The sequence below is a fragment of the Alternaria burnsii genome, assembly GCF_013036055.1.
Source record: "Alternaria burnsii strain CBS107.38 chromosome Unknown 746, whole genome shotgun sequence".
Taxonomy (NCBI): Eukaryota; Fungi; Ascomycota; class Dothideomycetes; order Pleosporales; family Pleosporaceae; genus Alternaria; species Alternaria burnsii.
This window is the reverse complement of record NW_024066109.1, coordinates 1,781,140-1,801,330: the sequence shown is the minus strand read 5'-3', so window position 1 is coordinate 1,801,330 and position 20,191 is coordinate 1,781,140. Positions and strand designations below refer to the sequence as shown.

At 52.9% G+C, this 20,191-nt stretch overlaps 6 protein-coding genes across 6 annotated transcripts; 4 read left to right on the top strand and 2 right to left on the bottom strand.

Annotated features, from left to right (window-relative positions):
- Nucleotides 1-349: 349 nt before the first annotated feature.
- Nucleotides 350-1,176, top strand: GT037_003166 (uncharacterized protein; the record flags this gene model as incomplete). The annotated part of the gene is made up of 3 exons (XM_038928213.1): nucleotides 350-791; nucleotides 847-939; nucleotides 992-1,176. The coding sequence occupies 3 exons, from the start codon at nucleotides 350-352 to the stop codon at nucleotides 1,174-1,176; spliced, it is 720 nt and encodes a 239-aa protein (XP_038789491.1).
- A 729-nt stretch (nucleotides 1,177-1,905) lies between these two features.
- GT037_003165 (uncharacterized protein) lies at nucleotides 1,906-6,575 on the top strand (the record flags this gene model as incomplete). Its single annotated transcript, XM_038928212.1, has 7 exons — nucleotides 1,906-2,154; nucleotides 2,224-3,403; nucleotides 3,475-3,915; nucleotides 4,208-4,220; nucleotides 4,751-5,535; nucleotides 5,584-5,913; nucleotides 6,478-6,575. 7 exons carry the CDS (start codon nucleotides 1,906-1,908, stop codon nucleotides 6,573-6,575), a joined length of 3,096 nt encoding a protein of 1,031 aa, XP_038789490.1.
- A 21-nt stretch (nucleotides 6,576-6,596) lies between these two features.
- GT037_003164 (dna polymerase alpha accessory factor mcl1) lies at nucleotides 6,597-9,413 on the top strand (the record flags this gene model as incomplete). Its single annotated transcript, XM_038928211.1, has 4 exons — nucleotides 6,597-6,633; nucleotides 6,687-6,844; nucleotides 6,898-7,049; nucleotides 7,097-9,413. 4 exons carry the CDS (start codon nucleotides 6,597-6,599, stop codon nucleotides 9,411-9,413), a joined length of 2,664 nt encoding a protein of 887 aa, XP_038789489.1.
- Nucleotides 9,414-9,799: 386 nt separating this feature from the next.
- On the bottom strand, nucleotides 9,800-11,467 carry GT037_003163 (tubulin alpha chain; the record flags this gene model as incomplete). Its single annotated transcript, XM_038928210.1, has 5 exons — nucleotides 9,800-10,452; nucleotides 10,505-11,035; nucleotides 11,087-11,189; nucleotides 11,314-11,354; nucleotides 11,443-11,467. The coding sequence occupies 5 exons, from the start codon at nucleotides 11,465-11,467 to the stop codon at nucleotides 9,800-9,802; spliced, it is 1,353 nt and encodes a 450-aa protein (XP_038789488.1).
- A 352-nt stretch (nucleotides 11,468-11,819) lies between these two features.
- On the top strand, nucleotides 11,820-13,175 carry GT037_003162 (uncharacterized protein; the record flags this gene model as incomplete). Its single annotated transcript, XM_038928209.1, has 4 exons — nucleotides 11,820-12,110; nucleotides 12,182-12,434; nucleotides 12,482-12,555; nucleotides 12,690-13,175. The coding sequence occupies 4 exons, from the start codon at nucleotides 11,820-11,822 to the stop codon at nucleotides 13,173-13,175; spliced, it is 1,104 nt and encodes a 367-aa protein (XP_038789487.1).
- A 252-nt stretch (nucleotides 13,176-13,427) lies between these two features.
- GT037_003161 (beta and beta-prime subunits of dna dependent rna-polymerase) lies at nucleotides 13,428-20,050 on the bottom strand (the record flags this gene model as incomplete). The annotated part of the gene is made up of 6 exons (XM_038928208.1): nucleotides 13,428-13,591; nucleotides 13,643-15,610; nucleotides 15,977-17,099; nucleotides 17,802-18,882; nucleotides 18,934-19,437; nucleotides 19,839-20,050. Coding segments are annotated over 6 exons (5,052 nt in total), but the record flags the coding sequence as incomplete, so codon positions are not given.
- Between the last annotated feature and the right edge of the window lie 141 nt (nucleotides 20,051-20,191).

Sequence of the window (20,191 nt, the reverse complement as noted above, 5' to 3'; positions counted from 1 at the left end):
GCAGAGTTGTTCCCTGCCGATAATCCGGAGCAGTGAACTACGCGGTGACTCGATTACTTTCTGTCCCTTGATGACCATAGATGGTGATCAATTCGATGAAAGGATGGTCAGGTGGGAAGAAGGATGTTAACCATAACCACGATGAATGTTGCACTACTGTCGAGAAGACGAGCATTATTACTACACGGGCATACTAAACGCGGGACCTAGGTGACCAAATCAGGCCCTCTAGAGAATAGTACTTCGCATACGTACGTAGGGTCCGTGCGCGGAGGTTCTCGCGCATTGAGTGGACGCCCACCAGCAGGACAACATGGCCAATTCAACGACTCGCTCAACCCACGCGACGATGAAGACTTCACTCGCCTCACTGACCTCGTTTGCGACCCTCACAAGCGCTGCACGGTTGCTCCTTCAAATTCCAAACACGGTCCTGGTCAACCCGTCCACCCTCCCCTCGACGACGCATGCAACGCTCCAGTCTTCTGGCCCGCCCATCGACGCCTACCTCACGCGCTCCAACACATTCAACTTCAACAACGTGAGCGCGGGCAGCTTCCTGGCTACTGTGCATTGCCGCGACTATGCCTTCGAGCCACTGAGGATTGATGTCACCGTGGAGGAGTCGGTGGAGGGCAGCGGGGAGAAGAAGGAGACGATCAGGGCATGGCAAACCTTCTTGGGCAATGAATGGGACAACAAGGGAGAGAGTCGCGGTGAGGGTGGAAACGGCTTGGTGGTCGAGGCCCGCCCGGTGGGAACCAAGTACTTCTACCAGGAGAGACAGGGCTGTAAGTCGGCATTTGTGACCACGTGCTGCTCGCCGACCTTGCTAACATACTCCAGTCTCGCCCTTGTCATTCTTGAAGAACCCCATGATTCTTATGGCCGTCGTCTCCATGGGCCTTATCTTCGGCATGCCCAAGTTGATGGAGAACAGTAAGTCTCTGGAATGTTCATTATATGCAGACACCTACTGACAACCATGTAGTGGATCCCGAGATGAAGGAAGAATTCGAAGAGATGCAAAAGCAAGGCGTCCTCGGCTCCGGCTCCACCAATACCGCACAGCAGCTACAGAACTTCGACCTTGCTTCGTGGATGGCGGGCAAGACGGATTCGGGCAGCACGAGCGCGCGTACACAGAGCCCTGCCGGGCAAGCCAAGAAACGATAGATGGCGGATACGCATGGCTTCGGAAAGTAGCAAAGTGCTTAGGTCGCCCGAGGCGGAGTACGCTCGTACATTTCTAGCGAGCAATACACACTATCATCACCTCAGGTCTGTTTTCTTGGCCTACGGGACAAATCTACAATATAGGGGAAACCATGTTTCACATCAAGTCTACTCCTTTGTCTAGCCAACAGCCACCTTAATGCATGAGCGTTGACTAATCTTCCTGGAGCTATACTAGTAAGCTGGACAGCCTACGCAAAACCCAAAGCATTTTGTCTTACAGAGGCTTCTTGCTAGATGTCCAAGCTGCTTTACGAAACAGCAGAACACTCTTAGTTGGCTCCCGCCCCGCAGCTTACCCAAGCGTGGTGACTGCTTATTCACGCTCTTGGTACACATCCTAGCCAATCGGGTAGTTGTTAGTACCGATACAGGCAAGCATCAGTCATCCGTGCCAATGAGGCAGCATCATTAAACTTTCGGCGCGGTGTCTATATAGTCCCGCTTGGTTGATTTTCTCTTGTCGTTTGGTTTGACTGCCCTAGGGTTCCTTCCGTCTCGTGATAAGCGCGAAGAGGCTCGTTTTATCAAGTTGTACCCTACAGAGGTATACACTACTACTATCTCAATACATATCTAGCGCAAGGTACCAGAAGTGCCTTTGAGGTTGCATGTAACTAGATGTCATTTTGGGAGGATAACCTAGGAGATACGAATTCCCTTCATAAGATGGCGGATACTCCACATACCGGCACCGACACGCCAGCAGGCACGACAGCAGAGTACCAATCTCACCAGCAGCATCATTCACATCACAGTCACCACACAGGCAAGAGATTGAGACATTTCCTCAGACCCGATGGAAGAAAAGTACACATTGCGAGTTCGCCCGATGAAGCAAACCACATGAGGAGGAAACTCAGCGCTGCGGAGGAGAAGGAAGATTTCGATCTCGTCGTCCATGGATCTCCCGAACATGTAAGTCTTAGTGGATAGAGACTGGAAACCATTTTTCGACAGCAATAGATGCCTGATCACATGTCACAGATTGAAGCACTCCGCCATACACACGCCCACCACACAGCGCACCGCCGCCGACTCCATCAGGATCACGGCGACCTAGCCCAAGAATTTGAGCGTGTGATACGCGATCTTGACGCCCTATCTACCGAACTCCACATGCTAACCTCACACGCCGTGCAATTGGACGCCAACTTTTCCAAATACGGTTACTCGGCCCATCTTCGTACCAAAGAAGACTTCAACACAGCAGATTCTACGGACTCATCTGCCTCTTCCTTCTCATTTGACAAAGAAACATGGCATGCAGACCGCCACCACGGCGCCAGCATTCGTCTCTACCAAAAGCCTATAGTACGCCAGTACTTCCACAAAGGTCTTCTATGGCGCGCAAAAGAAGCCCAAGAAGTCGCCTCCTATGAACTATTCATCGACCTCTTCTACGTGGGGATTATTGCCATCATCGGTGATTCTGCGGCCGAACATCCAACAGGCCAGTCTCTGCTCCGGTTTTCCATCACCTTCATCATGGGCTGGAAGTTCTGGACAGATATCGGTGTCCTGGTTTCGTGGTTCGATAGCGACGACGTTGTGAGGCGGCTCTCGGTGCTTTTTCTGCTCACTTGCCTATTGGGGTTCACGACAAATATGGCTGAAGCATGGGAGAGGACGTACGCGCCGCTCGTAGCGTTCTATCTGGCAGCCAGGTTGTTTGTAGCAACGAGCTTCTTTTGGTACGCGTGGATCATTCCCATGGTCAGAGGAACCATGCTCGGCAATGGGATTATCATGCTCATTCCCGCGGCACTTTGGATCGGCAGTATACATGTTGAAGAGCCAGCAAGACAGGGAGCCATCTGGACGGCTATCGTGTTTGACCTGTTTGGCCAGTTTGGCATGGTGCTGCTTCAGCGGCCTGGATCGCCAGTGTTCAAGTTCGTTCCCGGTTGGATTAAGAGGAGTCTGGAATTCTTCCCAGCGACGAACATCGAGCATCGGATTGAGCGTACGAACGCGTTCGTCACGCTAGTCTTTGGATCTTGCGTGTTGGGTCTGTTGTACCAGAGCAATGTTGAGATGGGTATTAACGCTTTCTTCGGCAAAGCTGTCTTGGGACTTATACAGGCATTTGTGTTTAACTGGATCTACTTTGAGATGGACTCTTTCAATCTGCACACGCATGCGATTCGGAGGCATGTATACTCTGGTAAGTGAGATGTTGATCTTGCCCCACAACCCAACCTAACTTTTTCTGGCGACGCCGCTAATTCTCACAAGCATTGACATGGTTCTCCGTCCACCTTCCCTTCGTTATGTCTTTCGTCCTATCCGCATCGGCCCTCGGCGTCCTAGTTCGTGCTCACGACATATCTTCAGCACCTCTCGAATCCTTATCCGAAACTTTCGTCTCCCGTTCCGAAAACCACATCTCAGAGGGCTTAGCATGGTTTTACTGCGGCGGTCTGGGCATATCTCTCCTCTGTCTTGCTATCATCTCTGCAACACATGTTCACCGCACGATCCCCAATCAACGCCTCCGCAAACCTGTTCGTCTCGCCTACCGCGTTTGTGTGTCTATAGTCATAATAACGCTGCCTCTTGCGCACCTCAATAGTCTGCAGTTGATAGCAACGACTACGGGCTTGGTTGTGTCTGTGCTGGTGTTGGAGTTGGTCGGCGTGTCCTGCTGGGGCGAGAACTTCCTCTGGGAAAAGGAGTGTAAGAGAGACCAGGCGACATATAGTGCGAAGTGTGCGATTAAAAGGGAGGAGTTGGAGAAGAGTGCTCGAGAGGGGACGGTTGTGGATGTAGAGGATATTGCAAGGAGGGAGGTTGGAGAAAAGGGAGTTGTTGGCGTGGTTTGAGTGATGGAGTCATAATCGTAGTTGAGTAGAGCCAGGGATTATTTGAGACATGAAAGAAAGAAATATGAGGTTCTCGATACAGTTACGGTCATGGTAAATCAAAGAGTCGTGTGCAATCGTCTTGACTGTAGCTCAATATGAGACAGGTCCAATGATATTGTAAGGTGACGGGATAATTATGTACCGACCAATCACGCCATACGAGCCCAGATACATACCTAGGTACATGATGCACGGACTTGGACGGCTCAACACATGCGAGCTTCTCCGCTGTCACAGTCGACCGACACTAAAAATGCACCCCATACCTAAACACGCCTTAGGGCGTTCATTAGTCACAATACGCCGCCTCGTCCTGTAAAAAAGTTCCTGGGCCTGGTAAACCTCGCAACAATCTCATCTTGAACTTTTCTGGAAAGCAAACGCAATGGTATTTGCGGACGAAGAGCAGCCTTTGCTCAGAATCATATCACACGAATACGAAAGTATTCAGCAGGAGCGCGATGGTGAAGAAGCTGGGAATGACGCGCTTGATTTTGAACCTTTGGACCCTGAAAACCCTAGGAATTGGTCGAAAACGTTTAAATGGGGAAACGTCTTTCTGCTTGCCCTGATGGCATTTACAGTGTATGCACGTCCGATCAGGACTATGGTCGTTACGAAAGCATGGAGACTGACTATGTTCGCAGCACGTTTACTTGCATCGGCGTTGTGCCGGTGGCTAGCACGATTGTTGAGGATCTCGATGGGAAGCATTCAAGCTCTGCGAACAGCGCCTTACTCGTTACTATCTGGGAACTCGGAGAAGCTGCCGGACCTCTGCTCATCGCACCAATGTCAGAAATCTTTGGAAGATATCCTGTCTTCAACGCTTGTAACATCGGATTCATCGCTGCAACTATTCTAGCAGTATTAAGCCAGAACAGCGGCGTTTTCATTGCTGCCAGGATGCTCACGGGCCTGTGCGTCGCCTCAAATGTTCTCAACCCAGCGATCATTGGAGACATTTTTGAGAGCGAAGAACGTGGTTCCGCAATGTCTCTGGTTATGCTTGCACCATTAATTGGAGGGGCCATCGGCCCTGCCATCTCGGGCGCAATCGCGCAGACGCTAGGATGGCGTCGCATGTTGACCATTGCCGCGGCGCTGGCCATTGCGTGCGAGGTCCTGTTCCTTGTCTACTTCAGAGAGACCTACAAGATGACCATCTTGAGGAGGAGAGCAGCAAAGACGATGCAGGAAACCGGAGAAATCTCCGAATCCAGGACTACGCATGAGCATCTAGCGAAGCTATGGCACTCGATGACCCGGCCTTTCGCGGTATTGTTCGGGTCCACCGTACTCATGCTTCTCTCTTTGTTCGCTTCCGTAGCCTTTAGCTTCTTCTATGTCGTCAGTGTCTCACTACCAATTATTCTGATCGAGAAGTATGATTTCAAACTTGCCATGATTGGTACTACATTCATCTCATTCAGTAAGTGGACCCGGATGTTTTTCATCGCAGTAGCTAATGAACGTCCAGGCGTTGGATCTTTCTGCAGTGTCCTAGTCTGCAACTTCACACTCGATAGGATATATGTCAAGCTTCGTGGTCCAGATGGTGCAAAAGGAAAGCCAGAATATCGCCTTCCTCTCTCCATCATCGGTGCGATCCTGCTACCTTTCTCCGTAACAGCGTATGGCTGGATTGCGGAGCACCGTCTCCCTGTACTCTTGCTTCTTGCCTCTGTCGCCCTCATGGGATTCTCGCTCCTGCTTACAGTCATACCGTTATCCGCCTACGTCGTTGACGCTTGTGGCATGTACTCTGCTTCGGCTATGACTGGCGTCATTGTCACCAGATGTCTCATGGGTACGTTCCTGCCACTGACCACTGGCCCACTGTCTGATGCTCTCGGATATGGATTGGGTTTCAGCATTCTGGGCGCGTTGAGCCTGTCTTTGGCAATCATTCCAATGTCGATCTTCAAATTTGGAGAGAAGTGGCGACAACATTCAGAGTTTACGAAAGACTCTTGAGGAACAATAAGCAGGTATTGCATACGAGGGAAAAACAGACAGATACAAAGATAACAAGCTCCAACTTACAGTTTATATTGTCTCCTAATAAGAAAAGTTATAAAAATTAGCAGTATTGTAGTTTTATGTTTTTTAAGAATCGGAAGGTGCACACCTGAGACAGCCAAGAACGCGGCATGAGTGACGTATATACACCCTTGGTAATGAGCTTTCAAGGTGATTCGAGCTGTACATGCGACATCAAGTGCTGAGCCGTCCATATCCACACACACGCATTGATCAACCATCTGACTTACACACGGTGCTATTGATGATTGGAGACTTCCAGCTGCGAAACGCCACAGTTACTGGCCTAGCGTGAAATAGTCCTGTCGCGGGTAGTGCATCGTGATGGTAGAGATGATGGAGCACGGCGGGGATGCGCCTCGAAAGCGCGCTAGCCTCACCCACTTTACGCGGTCGCGTCGACCCAAACGCGGTGAACTTCCCGAGTAGCAACCATCACTCGATACCACAATGGCCACAACACAGCGCTTACGTGCTCGACAGGCTCGTAAGCAAACTAGGTCCATAGTCTAGATACGTCACGCTGATGGAAGTTCTCAGATGCCCCCGGCGCAACCTACCTCGCATACACACCGAACGGAAAGAAACTCGTCACAGCCGGAGTTGACAACTACTGCCGCGTCTTCACCACCGGATCTGACGATGAACCGATCACTGTGGATGAATGTCAGGAGAACAACACCGCCGTGGTTGCTGGTGTACGTAGTATCGCACGGTCGGGGTTGAGGCAATACACTGATTCTCCACGTAGAATGGTTACTTTATAACAGGCTCAGAAGACGGCACAGTAAGCAGGTTCTCGCTAGAGAATGGAAAGTTCGAAGAGATACTGGTCAGGACTACGCTGCCGGTACGAGACGTTGCTCTTAGTCCGGACGGGAACTGGATCGCGGTTGCGAGCGAGTATGTATATGGCTTCAGCTATGCGCCTCTGTCACTAACAGTAACAGTGAACTCGTCGTTAACCTCGTAAACACCAAAGATAAGAGCATGAAAACACTGCGTGAACAGCCACGAGCCGTAAAGCATGTTTCTTTTGACAAGACCGGAACACAACTCGCCGTTTCCTGCACCGACGGTCACCTCTACATGTACAAGCTGGATGGCGATGAGCCTGAAATGGTCAACAAGATAGAGGGAATGATCAAAAGCTTGGAGGCAGATGCAGAGACCAGTTCCAAAGTCCTCTGGCATCCAGATGGCCGAGCGTTCGCTACACCCACGGCAATGCGTCAAATACAGGTCATGTCAACGGCCGATTGGGAGAGACAGCGAGTGTTCAAGACGGGTCATACAGCCGATATCACGGCAGCGGCATGGTCGCCTAACGGAGCCTTGCTGGCGACTACCTCGAGCGACCTGAGCCTATGCCTCTGGGATACCAAGACACAGAAGCAACTCAAGAAGCTTGACGATGTCAAAGCTACTATCCTGGCTATGGCATGGCATCCAACAGAGAATATTCTCTCATACACCAACAATGAAGGCGAACTCTTCATCCATACTGACCTTGTGCCCGACGAACATCTTCCTCTACTACAGAAACCTACCGTTTCCGCACCTTTCTTCCACGACCCGTCAGAAGGCCGAGCTGGTGTTCCACAACCAGCGAAGCTCACAAATGGCAATGTACAGACTCTTCCTGGACGGCCAAGGCAAAGAAGCGGGACACCAGATTCTCTAGAGGATATATTGGGCCCTGAATTTCAAGATGACGAAGCCCAAGTGGATGGGGACGAAGAGATGGAGGATTTTGTTATCGACGATGATGGTGCTGGATATGCCCCCGCAGTCACGGCAGCGAAGAAACGTCCGAATGGACACCTTACCAGCGGCGCAGAACCAGCCTCCAAACGCCGCGCATACAGCTCTGCCCTATTCCGTCCTCAAGTTCACGAGCCCTTTCAACCAGGCAGTACACCATGGCGTGGCAATCGTCGGTTACTCTGCTGTTCTTTGACTGGCTACGTCGAGACTGTGGAACAGGAAGGGAAACACCATACAGTGAGTGTCAAGTTCTACGATGAGCACACGTTCCGCAACTTCCACTTCACCGACATCTTCCTATATGACAAATCCTGCCTCAACGAGAATGGTACGCTGTTTGCCTGCCAGCCCAACAGCACTGGGGACGGTAACCCTGCGATCATATACTACCGGCCGCATGAGACTTGGACGACAAGGACCGAGTGGCGGACGAATCTTCCGACTGGGGAGTCTGTCACCGCCATTGCATTGTCGGACTCATATGTCTGCGTAACTACGTCGGCGAACTACGTGCGCATATATTCTCTCTTCGGCCTGCCGGTACGCGTCTACAGGCAAAAGAGCTCGCCAGCAGTTACCTGTGCGGCGTGGCGCGATTACATCCTGACCATTGGAAACGGACCCATTCAGAACGACCTTAGCACACAACTCCTCTACACCATCGAGAACATCAAGCACGACATCGTGTACCAGGACTCTGACATCCTCGCTCTACCTCCTGGCACAACGCTAACCTCAGTCTTCTTCTCTGTGGAAGGCGACCCGTACATCTATGACTCTGACGGCGTCTTGCTGACCCTCCTTGGCTGGAGAAATACTGGTCAAGCCCGATGGGTACCCATGCTCGACACAAAGCTCCTCTCGCGACGTGCCGGCGGTGGAAAAGAAGAATCATACTGGCCCGTCGGTGTTGCCTCATCCCCCACATCCTCTAATGGTACAGGTGCAAAATTCCACTGCATGATCATCAAAGGCCGAGAACAATACCCTTCAGCTCCCGTTCCGCATCTCTCCGAATTTGGCTTCGAAATCCCACTCACAAGTGTAGTCGACAAGGCCAAGAGCAAGAAGAATAAGAGAGGCGAGGAGAGTGACATGGAAGATGAAGACGACGACGACGACGAAGAGCCGCAGAGTAACGAGGAAAAGCAGCAAGATCATGAACAAGCCTTTATCCTCGCCTCGACGTTGCATTCACAACTTTCTTCAACACTACTGCACACCCGTCCCACAGCATCGCAGAAATCCGCGCTGAGCACGCTGGAAGTGGCGATTGACCGTGCGTTGCTCCAGTTGCTCGGCTTGGAATGTCTGGCGGGTGAGGACCATGGCATGAAGGCCTTGGAGATTGTTAGTCTAATGAGGGATGCAAACGGCAAGATGCTCGACCTCGCGGGTAAAGTGGCGAGCAGGTATGGGCGTGAAATGCTTGGGGAGAAGATTAGGGAGTTGGCTGAGAAGAAGGCCTTGGCTAGAGAAGACGATGAAGAAGAATTTTAGGCTAGTGCCATAGTAGAACCACCTTGTTGACGATGTCTTTTAAGTAGCATAGCGAAGGCTTATCTGCCGATTGCCCATTCACATAGTTCACGTCAGTCATACACATATCCAAGTCCTATCAAACAATCATGTGAAGGTGCCATTCGACAATTTATTGGCATTACTAAAGGTAGTAGTAACATAGAAAGAGGACAATTGATCCCAAATCGCTTCATGTATGGAGAAGAAGGTACGCTAGCAGCTCTCCTTGTAAACGCCGTAGCTCGCTATTGTCAACCTGGTGTTTGTCTCTTTTCAAAAGCGAGGCTTCGAACAAGAGACATTCCAATCAACAATGCAGAGCCATACTGCTCCTCACAACGCTACAGAGTACAGTAATAAGCCGTTTAGTACTCTGCCTCAACACCCTCGTCGTCGCCGAGGCTGTCAGCGGCCACTTCTTCGTAGTCCCTCTCAAGGGCTGCGAGATCTTCACGGGCTTCGGAGAATTCACCCTCCTCCATACCCTCACCAACGTACCAGTGGACGAAAGCGCGCTTGCTGTACATGAGGTCGAACTTGTGCGAGAGAGCAGACCAGGCCTCGCTGATGGCCGTGGTGTTGGACAACATGCAGACGGCGCGGTTGACGGCGGCGAGGTCGCCGTTGGGGACCATCTGAGGAGGCTGGTAGCAGATACCAACCTTGAAACCAGTCGGGCACCAGTCGACGAACTGAACGGTGCGCTTGGTCTTGACCTGGGCGATGGCAGCGTGGGTGTCCTTGGGGACAACGTCGCCACGGTACAACAGGCAGGTAGCCATGTACTTTCCGTTGCGAGGGTCGCACTTGACCATCTGGTTGTTGGGCTCGAAGCAGGCGTTGGTGATCTCCATGACCGAGTTGGCCTCGTGGGCGGCCTTGGCAGCGGAGATGACGGGAGCATAGGCGACGAGAGGGAAGTGGATACGGGGGTAAGGGACCAAGTTGGTCTGGAACTCGTTCAGATCGACGTTGAGGGAACCGTCGAATCGGAGCGAGGCGGTGATGGATGAGACGACTGAGTCATGTTAGCAGGCTGCATTTCTAAGCAAAAAGTTCTGAGAGCTTACCCTGAGCAATGAGACGGTTGAGGTTCTCGTAGTTGGGGCGCTCAATTCCGAGGTTCCTGCGGCAGATGTCGTAGATGGCCTCGTTGTCGACCATGAAGGAGCAGTCGGAGTGCTCAAGGGTGGTGTGGGTGGTGAGGATGGAGTTGTATGGCTCAACAACGGATGTGGCAACCTGAGGAGCTGGGTAGACACAGAACTCGAGCTTGCACTTCTTGCCGTAGTCGACGGACAGACGCTCCATCAACAGGGCACCGAAACCGGAACCAGTTCCTCCACCGAAGGAGTGGAAGACGAGGAAACCTTGCAGACCGGAGCAGTTGTCTGCAACGCGGCGGACCTTGTCGAGGACCTGGTCGATGAGCTCCTTTCCGACGGTGTAGTGACCACGGGCGTAGTTGTTTGAGGCATCCTCCTTGCCTGTGATCATCTGCTCGGGGTGGAAGAGGGAGCGGTAAGGGCCGGTGCGGACCTCGTCGACGACGTTGGGCTCAAGATCGGCGTAGATGGTACGGGGGACATACTTGCCCTGACCTGCGCAGAGTTAGTCTTGGGAAACGGCGCCTCGGGAGGCAATGTGCGTACCAGTCTCGGAGAAGAAGGTGCTGAAGCCGTGGTCGTCGTTCAGGGCCTTGCGCTCCTCGGTGAGGAAACCATCGGGCTGGATACCGTGCTCGAGGCAGTAAAGCTGCGAGGGCAAGTCAGTATAATCGCGCACCGGCGGTGAGGTAGCCGCAGCCCCTTGATTTGCCGTGCAGTGCAATGCAGTACAGAACAAGGGGAAGCCGGGCGTGTCCTCGTCTTGTACTCACCTCCCAGCAAGAGTTTGCAATCTGGCAACCGGCCTGGCCGACTAGACGCGTGAAAGTCAGTATCAACAAATAGTCAGGGATGTCCCGCCCAGGCGGTCAAGGCGCGTATCAGCGTATAAGACGACATACCGTTCAGACTGATGACTTCTCTCATGTTGGATTAGAAGCAGAGTAGTAATTTGGCTATCGGAATGCGGTCTCGGGGATGGCTGGGCGAGGTTGAGGAGCTGCTGTCGGTGGGAGTGGAGCAGTGGGGGAGAGGTGCTGGTGTTGTCTGTGGAATCGAACTTTTAGGCTGTGCAGGCGCGGCCTAGCGCGGACAAGGGCGCTAAGCAACACGTCCAATGCCGCTGCCTGGCCACTGCGTAGACATACACGACTCCAGACGACTCTGCCATCTGGACGGCTAGCATTGCTGTTCCAATGCTACTGCTCTGGCCCACCTGAGAGACCATGAACTGCCTTCCACCCAGCTCCTCCCCATCCTCACGTGCTATCCGCCAAAGATGCGCCTCTCCGCCGCGCTGCTCTGCATCGTCTCACAGCTCTGGACGGTGAATGCCAACGTCGAGAAGACGATATTCCTCGGTCCCAAGCCTGTGACTCTCCCCAATGTCCGCTCCAGCCCGCATGACTTCGGTCTGAACTACTTGTCGCCTGACTCTACCATCCTCCCGATCCGTGTGCCCGTACGGTTTCCTACCGAGTCGGTGCCCCGCGGTCTTGAGTCCTGGTATCTGCTTCGCGACCTGGAAGACGGGCGGAGGTACGAATTGCGCATCTGCTGGCCGGCAACTGTGAGTTCAATGCGCTTTCCCGTTGCATGTCGTGTGCATACATACGCGTTTGCTTGTACTGACATGCCCAGCAACCCACCGACTTCTGGCTCGACACTTATTCTGTTACCCAACTACTCGACACGCCTGAATTGACCTCTTCGCTGTTACAATTTAACTCGGAGTTTCGACGCTGCCTAGCCGACGACGACGATATCGCCACCAAGGAAACATCGTCTGCAGCCCCAAAGTCGATGTTACTTCTGCGCCTCCAGGCTGCAGCATCTTACTACTCGACCAACCGCACATTGATGGACTACCCGCCTCCAGTCGATGCGGATCTCAGTACGTCTCCTCGCATGTACAAGTCGCATAAAACCTAACAGTCGCAGTACTCGATCCCTTTGTACTGAACGTCTTCCCCCAGTCACTCGCTCCCGTCGCCATATACATTACCGCAGTCGCTGTAGGAGCCTGGTTTCTCTCTAGTTACATCTACCGTTGGCTATTGTCAGTCGCTGCCGACGCGCCTAGCAAACCGCACACCGATTGAGCAAACCGTGTTCGCCCTTGAAACCACAACGGCTATTTCCACCTTAGTCATCTACACTTCTGCACGCAAACATGTCTTCGGCTGCCGGACCGCCTCCACCGCCTCCACCTCCGCCGCGCAAGCCATCCTTCAACGGCAACCTCTGCGACAATCTGTTCGATCTTCTCCCCGCCGAACTGTTGCTTATAATCTACGAGTATGTGGGTAGTGGTAATCTCATGAACCTCGCTCTGGCCATCTACCCTACCCTGGAGCAGCACAGAATTGTACCGCAGCTTACAGCCAGCACGTACCTTAGCATAGTACGCGGGGCACAGGGTGCGACGGCGACCAGACGATCCCTAGTCCTACCACCACCTTTGGATAGGATACCCATGGAGATTTGGCTCGTTGTAGCTCGGGATCTAGAACCAATCGCTATTCTATCAATGATGGTGGCTCTCGGCAGATATCCGCGAGAGTCGATGACCCCAGAGACGGCAACGCGCATGAGATCATGGTGCCGTAGGTCAAAGAGAAAGGATGCATCGTGATTATGATTGACTAGGACATGATAGTGTATGGTGACATGGACTCCGCGGTACACATGTCGCTTTTGCCAGCTACATGGCCTTGGGTGGTCTAGCTTTGGAACGGGACAGTATAGCCTGACGAACAGCATACCTGTGATACGACAAGTTTCCATAATTATGTATATTGGAATAAAGATGATCATGACAAACGCCACGCTATGCACCCAAGCCCAGTCCAGTCCAGCGCCAAACATGCATCGACCTCTTCTCCGTCTACGCATCCCGAGGGAATTCATCCTCCAATCCAATCGTCACCTTGACATTCATGCTACCCAGTTCCTGAATCAGAAGCTTAGCAGCATACGGCATAGTGATCTTGCGAACTGCCTTTTCGCTTTCGCAGAGTTTACAGTAGCCGCTGTAGCCCATTTGGCCGCCTGTTGCATTGTTAGTAAAATACTGAGCATTGAAACATGGACAAGACTTACACTTCTCGCAAACATCAACATTATGCGCATCCGAACTGATCATCAATCGCTCAAGCAGCAGCTGAGAAGCACCGTATGCAATCAAACAATCACGTTCCATCTCGCCCAGACGCAGTCCACCATCCCTCGCACGACCTTCGGTAGGCTGTCTCGTCAAGATAGCCCGCGGACCTCGAGCACGCGAGTGCATCTTATCCTGCACCATATGCTTGAGCTTCTGGTAGTAGATCGGGCCAAAGAAGGTGTAGAACTGATGTGCTTCTCCCGTGATACCACTCGTTAGGTAGTCTTTACCAGTGTATGAGAAGCCCTTCTCCACAAGAATTTGTGACATGTCTTCAACGGTGGATCCACCAAACGCAGTTCCGTATTCGAGGGTGCCGTTGAGAACACCAGCTTTTCCGGAGAGCAGTTCCATCATCTTGCCGACTGTCATACGCGAGGGGAAACCGTGGGGGTTCATGATAATGTCGGGGCAGATGCCTTGGTCGTTGAAGGGCATGTCTTCTTGTTGGACGATGAGACCTGTCGTACCTTTTTGGCCGTGGCGCGAAGAAAACTTGTCGCCGAGTTCTGGGCGGCGGGTTTGTCGCATGAGGAGCTTGATTAGTGTGGTTCCTGCTTCATTTTCGGTGATGCATGCTTTGTCGATGTAGCTGCAGTCGGGCAACTTGTACTTGTCGGGCTTGTCTTTGTAAACGTTCGTTGCGGGTCCTGCGGTGTCCTGAGGAATGGACTTTAGGAGATAAGCATCGCCAGCTTCAATGCGGGCACCGACTTGAGCGATACCGTCTTGACCGATGGCTTGGTGGCTGGAGTTGTCTACGTCTAGAGCGCCAGCATTGATGCGATCAGAGGTACCGTTGGCATACGTCTTCAGAGGCGTGACGTGCTTCTTGAACACCTGACAGCGACCGAAGCCGCGGTCGCAGGAGGCTTTGTTCAGAATGAGCGCATCCTCAATATCGTATCCAGAGTAGGACATGACTGCGACAGTTGCGTTTTGACCAGCAGGCAGTTTGTCGTACTTGGTGAGCTCGATAGTCCGTGTTTTGACCATAGGCTGTTGGGGGTAGACCATGAGATAGAGCAGTGTATCTATTCTGTTGAACTGGTTGTAGGCGATGGCGCCAATAGCTTGCTTACCCATAGCGCATTGGTAAGTGTTACGAGGGGATTGATTGTGGTGAGGGTATGGGATAAGACCAGCGACAGCGCCCAGGATGGTGAAGGGTTCAATCTCGAGATGTGTGGTATGCTGGTTGATCTCGGTCTCCTTCAAAGCAATATTCGTGTCGTTCTCTTCATTTGTATCGAGATACTCCACTAGACCTCTGTGCAAGAAATCCTCGAACTCCATTGTTCCCTTGCGAAGGGCTTTCAGGTACCTCGACGTAACTTTAGAGCGTTGATTCTCAACAATAATCATTGGACGGCAAATTCGCCCTTCGTCCGTAGCGATGTGGACTTCGCAGTGGTCGTGGTCAATGTGAATGCTGGTGAACTCAGAGATGCGACCCATCCGCCTGAGTTTCCGGAAGCTGTTGAGGAATCGCTTTGGTGTATCGGTGACAGCGATGGGTGTACCGTTGAGACACACACTGTACACACCCTCCGAATGGATCTCTTCTCCTGTTTGCGAACAGATATCTTCAGCGCCTAGCATGAACACAATCTTGCGCACTGGATCGTCATCATCTTCGGTTGTGATATGTGTCATCAACGCCAAGTTCTTGACAAGACCGCAGGCTTCTCCTTCTGGGGTATCTGATGTGCAAAGCATACCAAATTGCGATGGCTGCAGCGCACGAGGACCGGAAACCTTACGCGTCTTTTCGAATTGTGAACTGATTCTCGTCATCATACCTAGCGCAGCGATATAACTCAGTCTGCTCAAGACGTGTGTAACACCAGCTCTCTCCATCTTGAAACGTTTCAAACTCCAGTTTCCAGTCGCAATGGCACGTTCTACACCCATCGTGATGTGATTCTTGTGTACACTGAAGTGGGAAAAGGCGTCAAACTCCTGCGCTCGGACCGGCTTCTTCAGGACCTTGTCGATACTCAGCTTGAAGTCGTGGTTGAAACGCTTGAAGTGGTCCTCGAAGAGAAGCGACAACATCTGACCAGACAACTCAAGACGCTTGTTTCCGACATAATCACGGTCGTCCACTAGCTTTGGATCTTGCATGGCCATCAGAACTCTACGCGCCATGAGGGCGACGTAGAGGGCTTTTGGTCGGTAATTTGTGCCTTCGACTGGGACGTGGGGAAGTACGACATTGGACAAACACTCGATAGCCTCCAAGTGATAGTTCCGACTGCGCGACGTACCAAGCGGCTTCTTCACTAGTCGTACGCGATGGCCGATGTACTCAAGCGCTCGTTCTTGGGTGTGGATCTGTTCCCTTGCGCATGCCTCGAAGTTGATAGCAAAGTTGTCCTGATACGCGCTGTCCTCACCGGCTATCATCAGCAGGATTTCTTTGTCAGAGTGTACACCAAGTGCCTTCATTACGAATACGATCGGAATCTCTTCGGAGAGCGTGTTGTGTCGGAGGTACATGAGGCCCTTCTTCTGAATCACGTATGTCTTGGTTCGCCTCTCGTGCGTAGAACTCGTTACGCTGGCTTGCATGATACCCTTTGCGCTCTCAACAATGACTCGATTCTTGTTCAGCTGCTCTTGAACCAAGATGACCTTCTCTTGCCCTCGAGTAATGAAGTAGCCTCCCGGGTCTAGCGGGCACTCCTCCATAACTGCCATCTCGCGATCGTTCTTTCCAGCGAGCACACATTTGTTGCTCTTCAACATGATGGGCATTCGCCCAATTTTGATGCCCGTCCGCTTGACCTTGGCATTTCCGCGGGTGTATATAATGTCCACCACTATCGGCGCAGCATATGTCATGTCGCGCAATCGACATTCGTTGGGTGTAATGGTACTGCGGTGATGTTCGAGGTCATCTTCTTCCTGTCGGTTCGGAGAAAGGACGCGAATGTCTGTGTACTCGAGGAGGAACTTGGGGTCGAAATCGCTGCGGACAAAGCGGTTGGCCTTGATGATTTTCTTGAGTTCCACATCGACAAAGTGGTTGTACGAATCGACGTGCTGCTTGACGAGACCCTTGGTCTTCAAAAACGCCGGCAGTAGATTCCATTTGTCGCGCGCAGTATTGATCGGGTCGGTCAGGCTCTTTCCGTAGTAGAACGGCTCGAGGAGGGCGGCGAACTCGTCTTTGGCATGAGTAAGCGGCGCCCGTCGCTTTCGTGTCGCTCCGGCCGATGTTGAAGCATCGGGATTGAGGTCGGTCGCATCATCGCCCGCTGTTGGCTGAAGGTTGGCACCCCCAGTATCCACATCCATATCGCCGTCAACTTTCTTTACCGCAGGCGCAGCAGTCGCAACATTCGCCTTCACGGCCCCGCGCGGGGCAGCCTTGGGCTTCGCGACTTCCTGAACTCACGTTAATCCTTGGTCGCCGTTAAGCATAGAGCTCCATACCTTCTTGCCTACCATTTTTCTGGAACAGCAAGGCAGTCTGCGGAAGTTGAGGCGACGGATGCGTTAGTTAGAACAGCTGCTGCAACAATTTGGCGTTCGGCGAGTCAGAACTGCAGGTGGGTGGAGAATCAATACTAGCCAATCGGTAATCCGCAGTACATCCAGCCCTCTGCGCCGGGTGAGTGACCATCAAACGCCTCAAAGACATACTCTAGTACCTTCTCTACACATTTCAACACGAGATGCACCATGCACACCTTAAACGTGCGATTTAGGTAGACCGCCAACCCTAGATAACAACAAGCCTCTCCCGTGTGAAAGTTCGTTCCTCCGAGTCGTATCCTATCAACCATTCCATGATACTCACCAACACTGCACTAATACAGATAAAGCCGACTCAGCAAACACAATGATAGGACAACATATTACAAGCTGCGAATAACAGTAAGACGTTCAATTGATCGGCACCTGATTGCTACCAACGTGTTCCACTCAACAACCGCTATCAGGACCTTACTTCCAAGCCGAAAACTACCATTCGTACTTTCCAAGATCAAAAACGCCCTGAGCTGTTAGTCAGCTTCGAAACTACCATGTATATTCCTCAAGGTCATGAATTAGTAGGCACAGCCCCTCCTAGAAGGCATCACTAACATCCGCCTCTCCATTTATGTTTCGCAATGAACCCTCAGCAAGGTCAACCCTCAGCTGGGCCGTCTCTGCCTCACGTTCAAGACTGTCCCATTCCCTCAGTCTCTGTCTCTTCGCGTCCTCTTTCTTGTCAATCATCTCCCTCAATTTTTGAGCCTCAGCCTCGAGCTTCAAGATCTTGCTCTTGTCGTACAGTTCAGGGGCTCTCTGACCCCCGGGAATCTCTTTGGGGAGGTCGGAAAGATGGTCTCGGAACCGCATTGTACGAGGGTAGGTCGTAGCAGTGGAGTTGTTAGACCCGCGGAACGAAGGAGCAAAAGGTACCGCTCCACCAGGGCCGCTGCTGGAACCGCGTGGACCAGATGGCGCACCGCCGTAGTAGCCTCCTCCTCGCGGACCTGCACCCCAAGACCCTCGTCGTGAGGATGAACCAGAAAAGTCTCCTCGTCCTTCGTATCCTCCAAACCCACCACGACCACCACCCCGCGGTCGTGTTGGCGCTGCTAGCACAGGGTTATTGCCCCGAGGAAAGGCAGGAGGTTGTGATGCCAGGCTTGACGGGCCAGCGGGAGGCGAAATCGCCGGGGAAGGATAGCTCCGGCTGGAAGGCCCTGTCGGTGGAGCTCTGGCAAAGTTACTGTCACCATTACGGTATGAAGAGGAAGATGGTCCAGTAGGCGGCGCAAAGTCTCTATCTCCGCGCGGTCCTGTAGGAGGGCTTTCCCGACGGCGTGGAGGCGAACGCTCTCGCTCGCGACTATAGTCTCGTCCTCTGTCGGGGAGGCGCTCACGGAACGGCGATCGCGGTGCTGAGACGGGATCCCGAACTGGTCGGTCTTCTACCAGTGCAGCCCGGCTAGGATGGATAGGTGGCGGGGAAGAGCGACGAGACGTTGCCGCAGAATCCCGACCTGATGCATCATTTGAAGCGTACGTCGGTCGCGCAGGCGAAGGGGACCTACGACTTCTCCAGGTGTCTGCAGTGTAAGGGTCGGGACGGTCGCGTCTTGGAGAGGGCGAGCGGCGTCGGTAGTCGCGTGTGTCCCGAGTGTCACGCAGAGGGGAATAGCGGCGAGGAGGGGGGCTTCAAACAGATTAGCAAGTGACATGGCATTGCGCTGGGCTCAGGACAAACCTGTTTACTCGAGAGCGCGGCTCTTCGTACCGGCTCGAACGGACAGGCGAACGCACGCCACGGCTCCTGGCCGGAGAAACATCGCGCTCTCTGGGCGGTGGGGACCTCTCTCGTGGGCGTGGAGAGCGAGTGTACGAGTCGTACTGATCGCGATCTCGCCGCGGTGGCGGTGACCTTGCCCTATAGTCATCCCGTCTAGGTTCGTCCCGTCGCGGCGAGAATGCTCGGCGAGGTGGTGATCGAGGACGTGCCCTCCAGTTGTCATCGCGACGTGGGCTTCGAGATCTTCTTCGGAAAGCTGGCGACCGACTGCGAGGACGCGACGAGCGGCCACCAGGAACATATGTATCAGCCGATGCTATACCGCGGCGAATGGGTGAGACGCGGCGAGGAGGCGAACTGCGACGGGGAGGAGGTGAGCGTGCTCGATAGCTGTCGCCGCGTGGAGAGCGTGGGCGTGGGCCAGGGGAACGAGGACGGTATGTGTTGGAGTACCTATCGTCTCTATGTGGGTGTCAGTAGATGCGCTCGTATCAGATCCCGCGTGTCTGGTAGGGTATTTGCTCGTCGCAGCCTAGGCGACAACCGGTTTGGAGTCGACAAACCTTCGGTCTCCTCGGTCTCTGTCTCGCTCACGATCCCTGTCCATCTCTGCAATCGAGGGGATATGTCTGGCCGATCGCAGCTAAGTAATACCAAGAGATGCGATGGTAGAGATTAGTCGGGGTGAACAGCTAATAGCTGCGGTTGCTGCGTGGTGGTGGCTGCTCGTGTGTTAGGTCGCAAAAAGTGAAGTTCGGAGCCAAGCCCAGCGACTGGACGCGTTCCTTTGTCACGTGCCGGAAAGCGTCCACGTTTCAGCCGCTGCTCATTCACAGTATGCAAACAGCGAGAGTGTGGCATACCCTAGTTGCTCGCCGGACATAAGATCGAAGACGAGGGAAGCGAGTGCGGGTGTGCGGTAAATCCAGCGTTGTGTGAGTGGCACTTCAAAGAACATTTGATGTCTTCTTTCCCTTGCGTATTCCACCATCGCCTCATCGTTTTTCCATGGCCGCCTAGGTATTGACATGGAAGCCCATATCCAGCTCCTCAATACGAACGTAGTCTTTCCGTGTCTATCTTTCAAACCTGAGGGTATGCTATTCCCAACTCACGCTTTCAGCTCGTGTCTTTCACATCCCTTGCTTTGTGTGTCGCATCCTTCGAGGCTTTTGTTACAGCGAGGCGTACTACCGCCTTCGCAGTCAGTATGCAA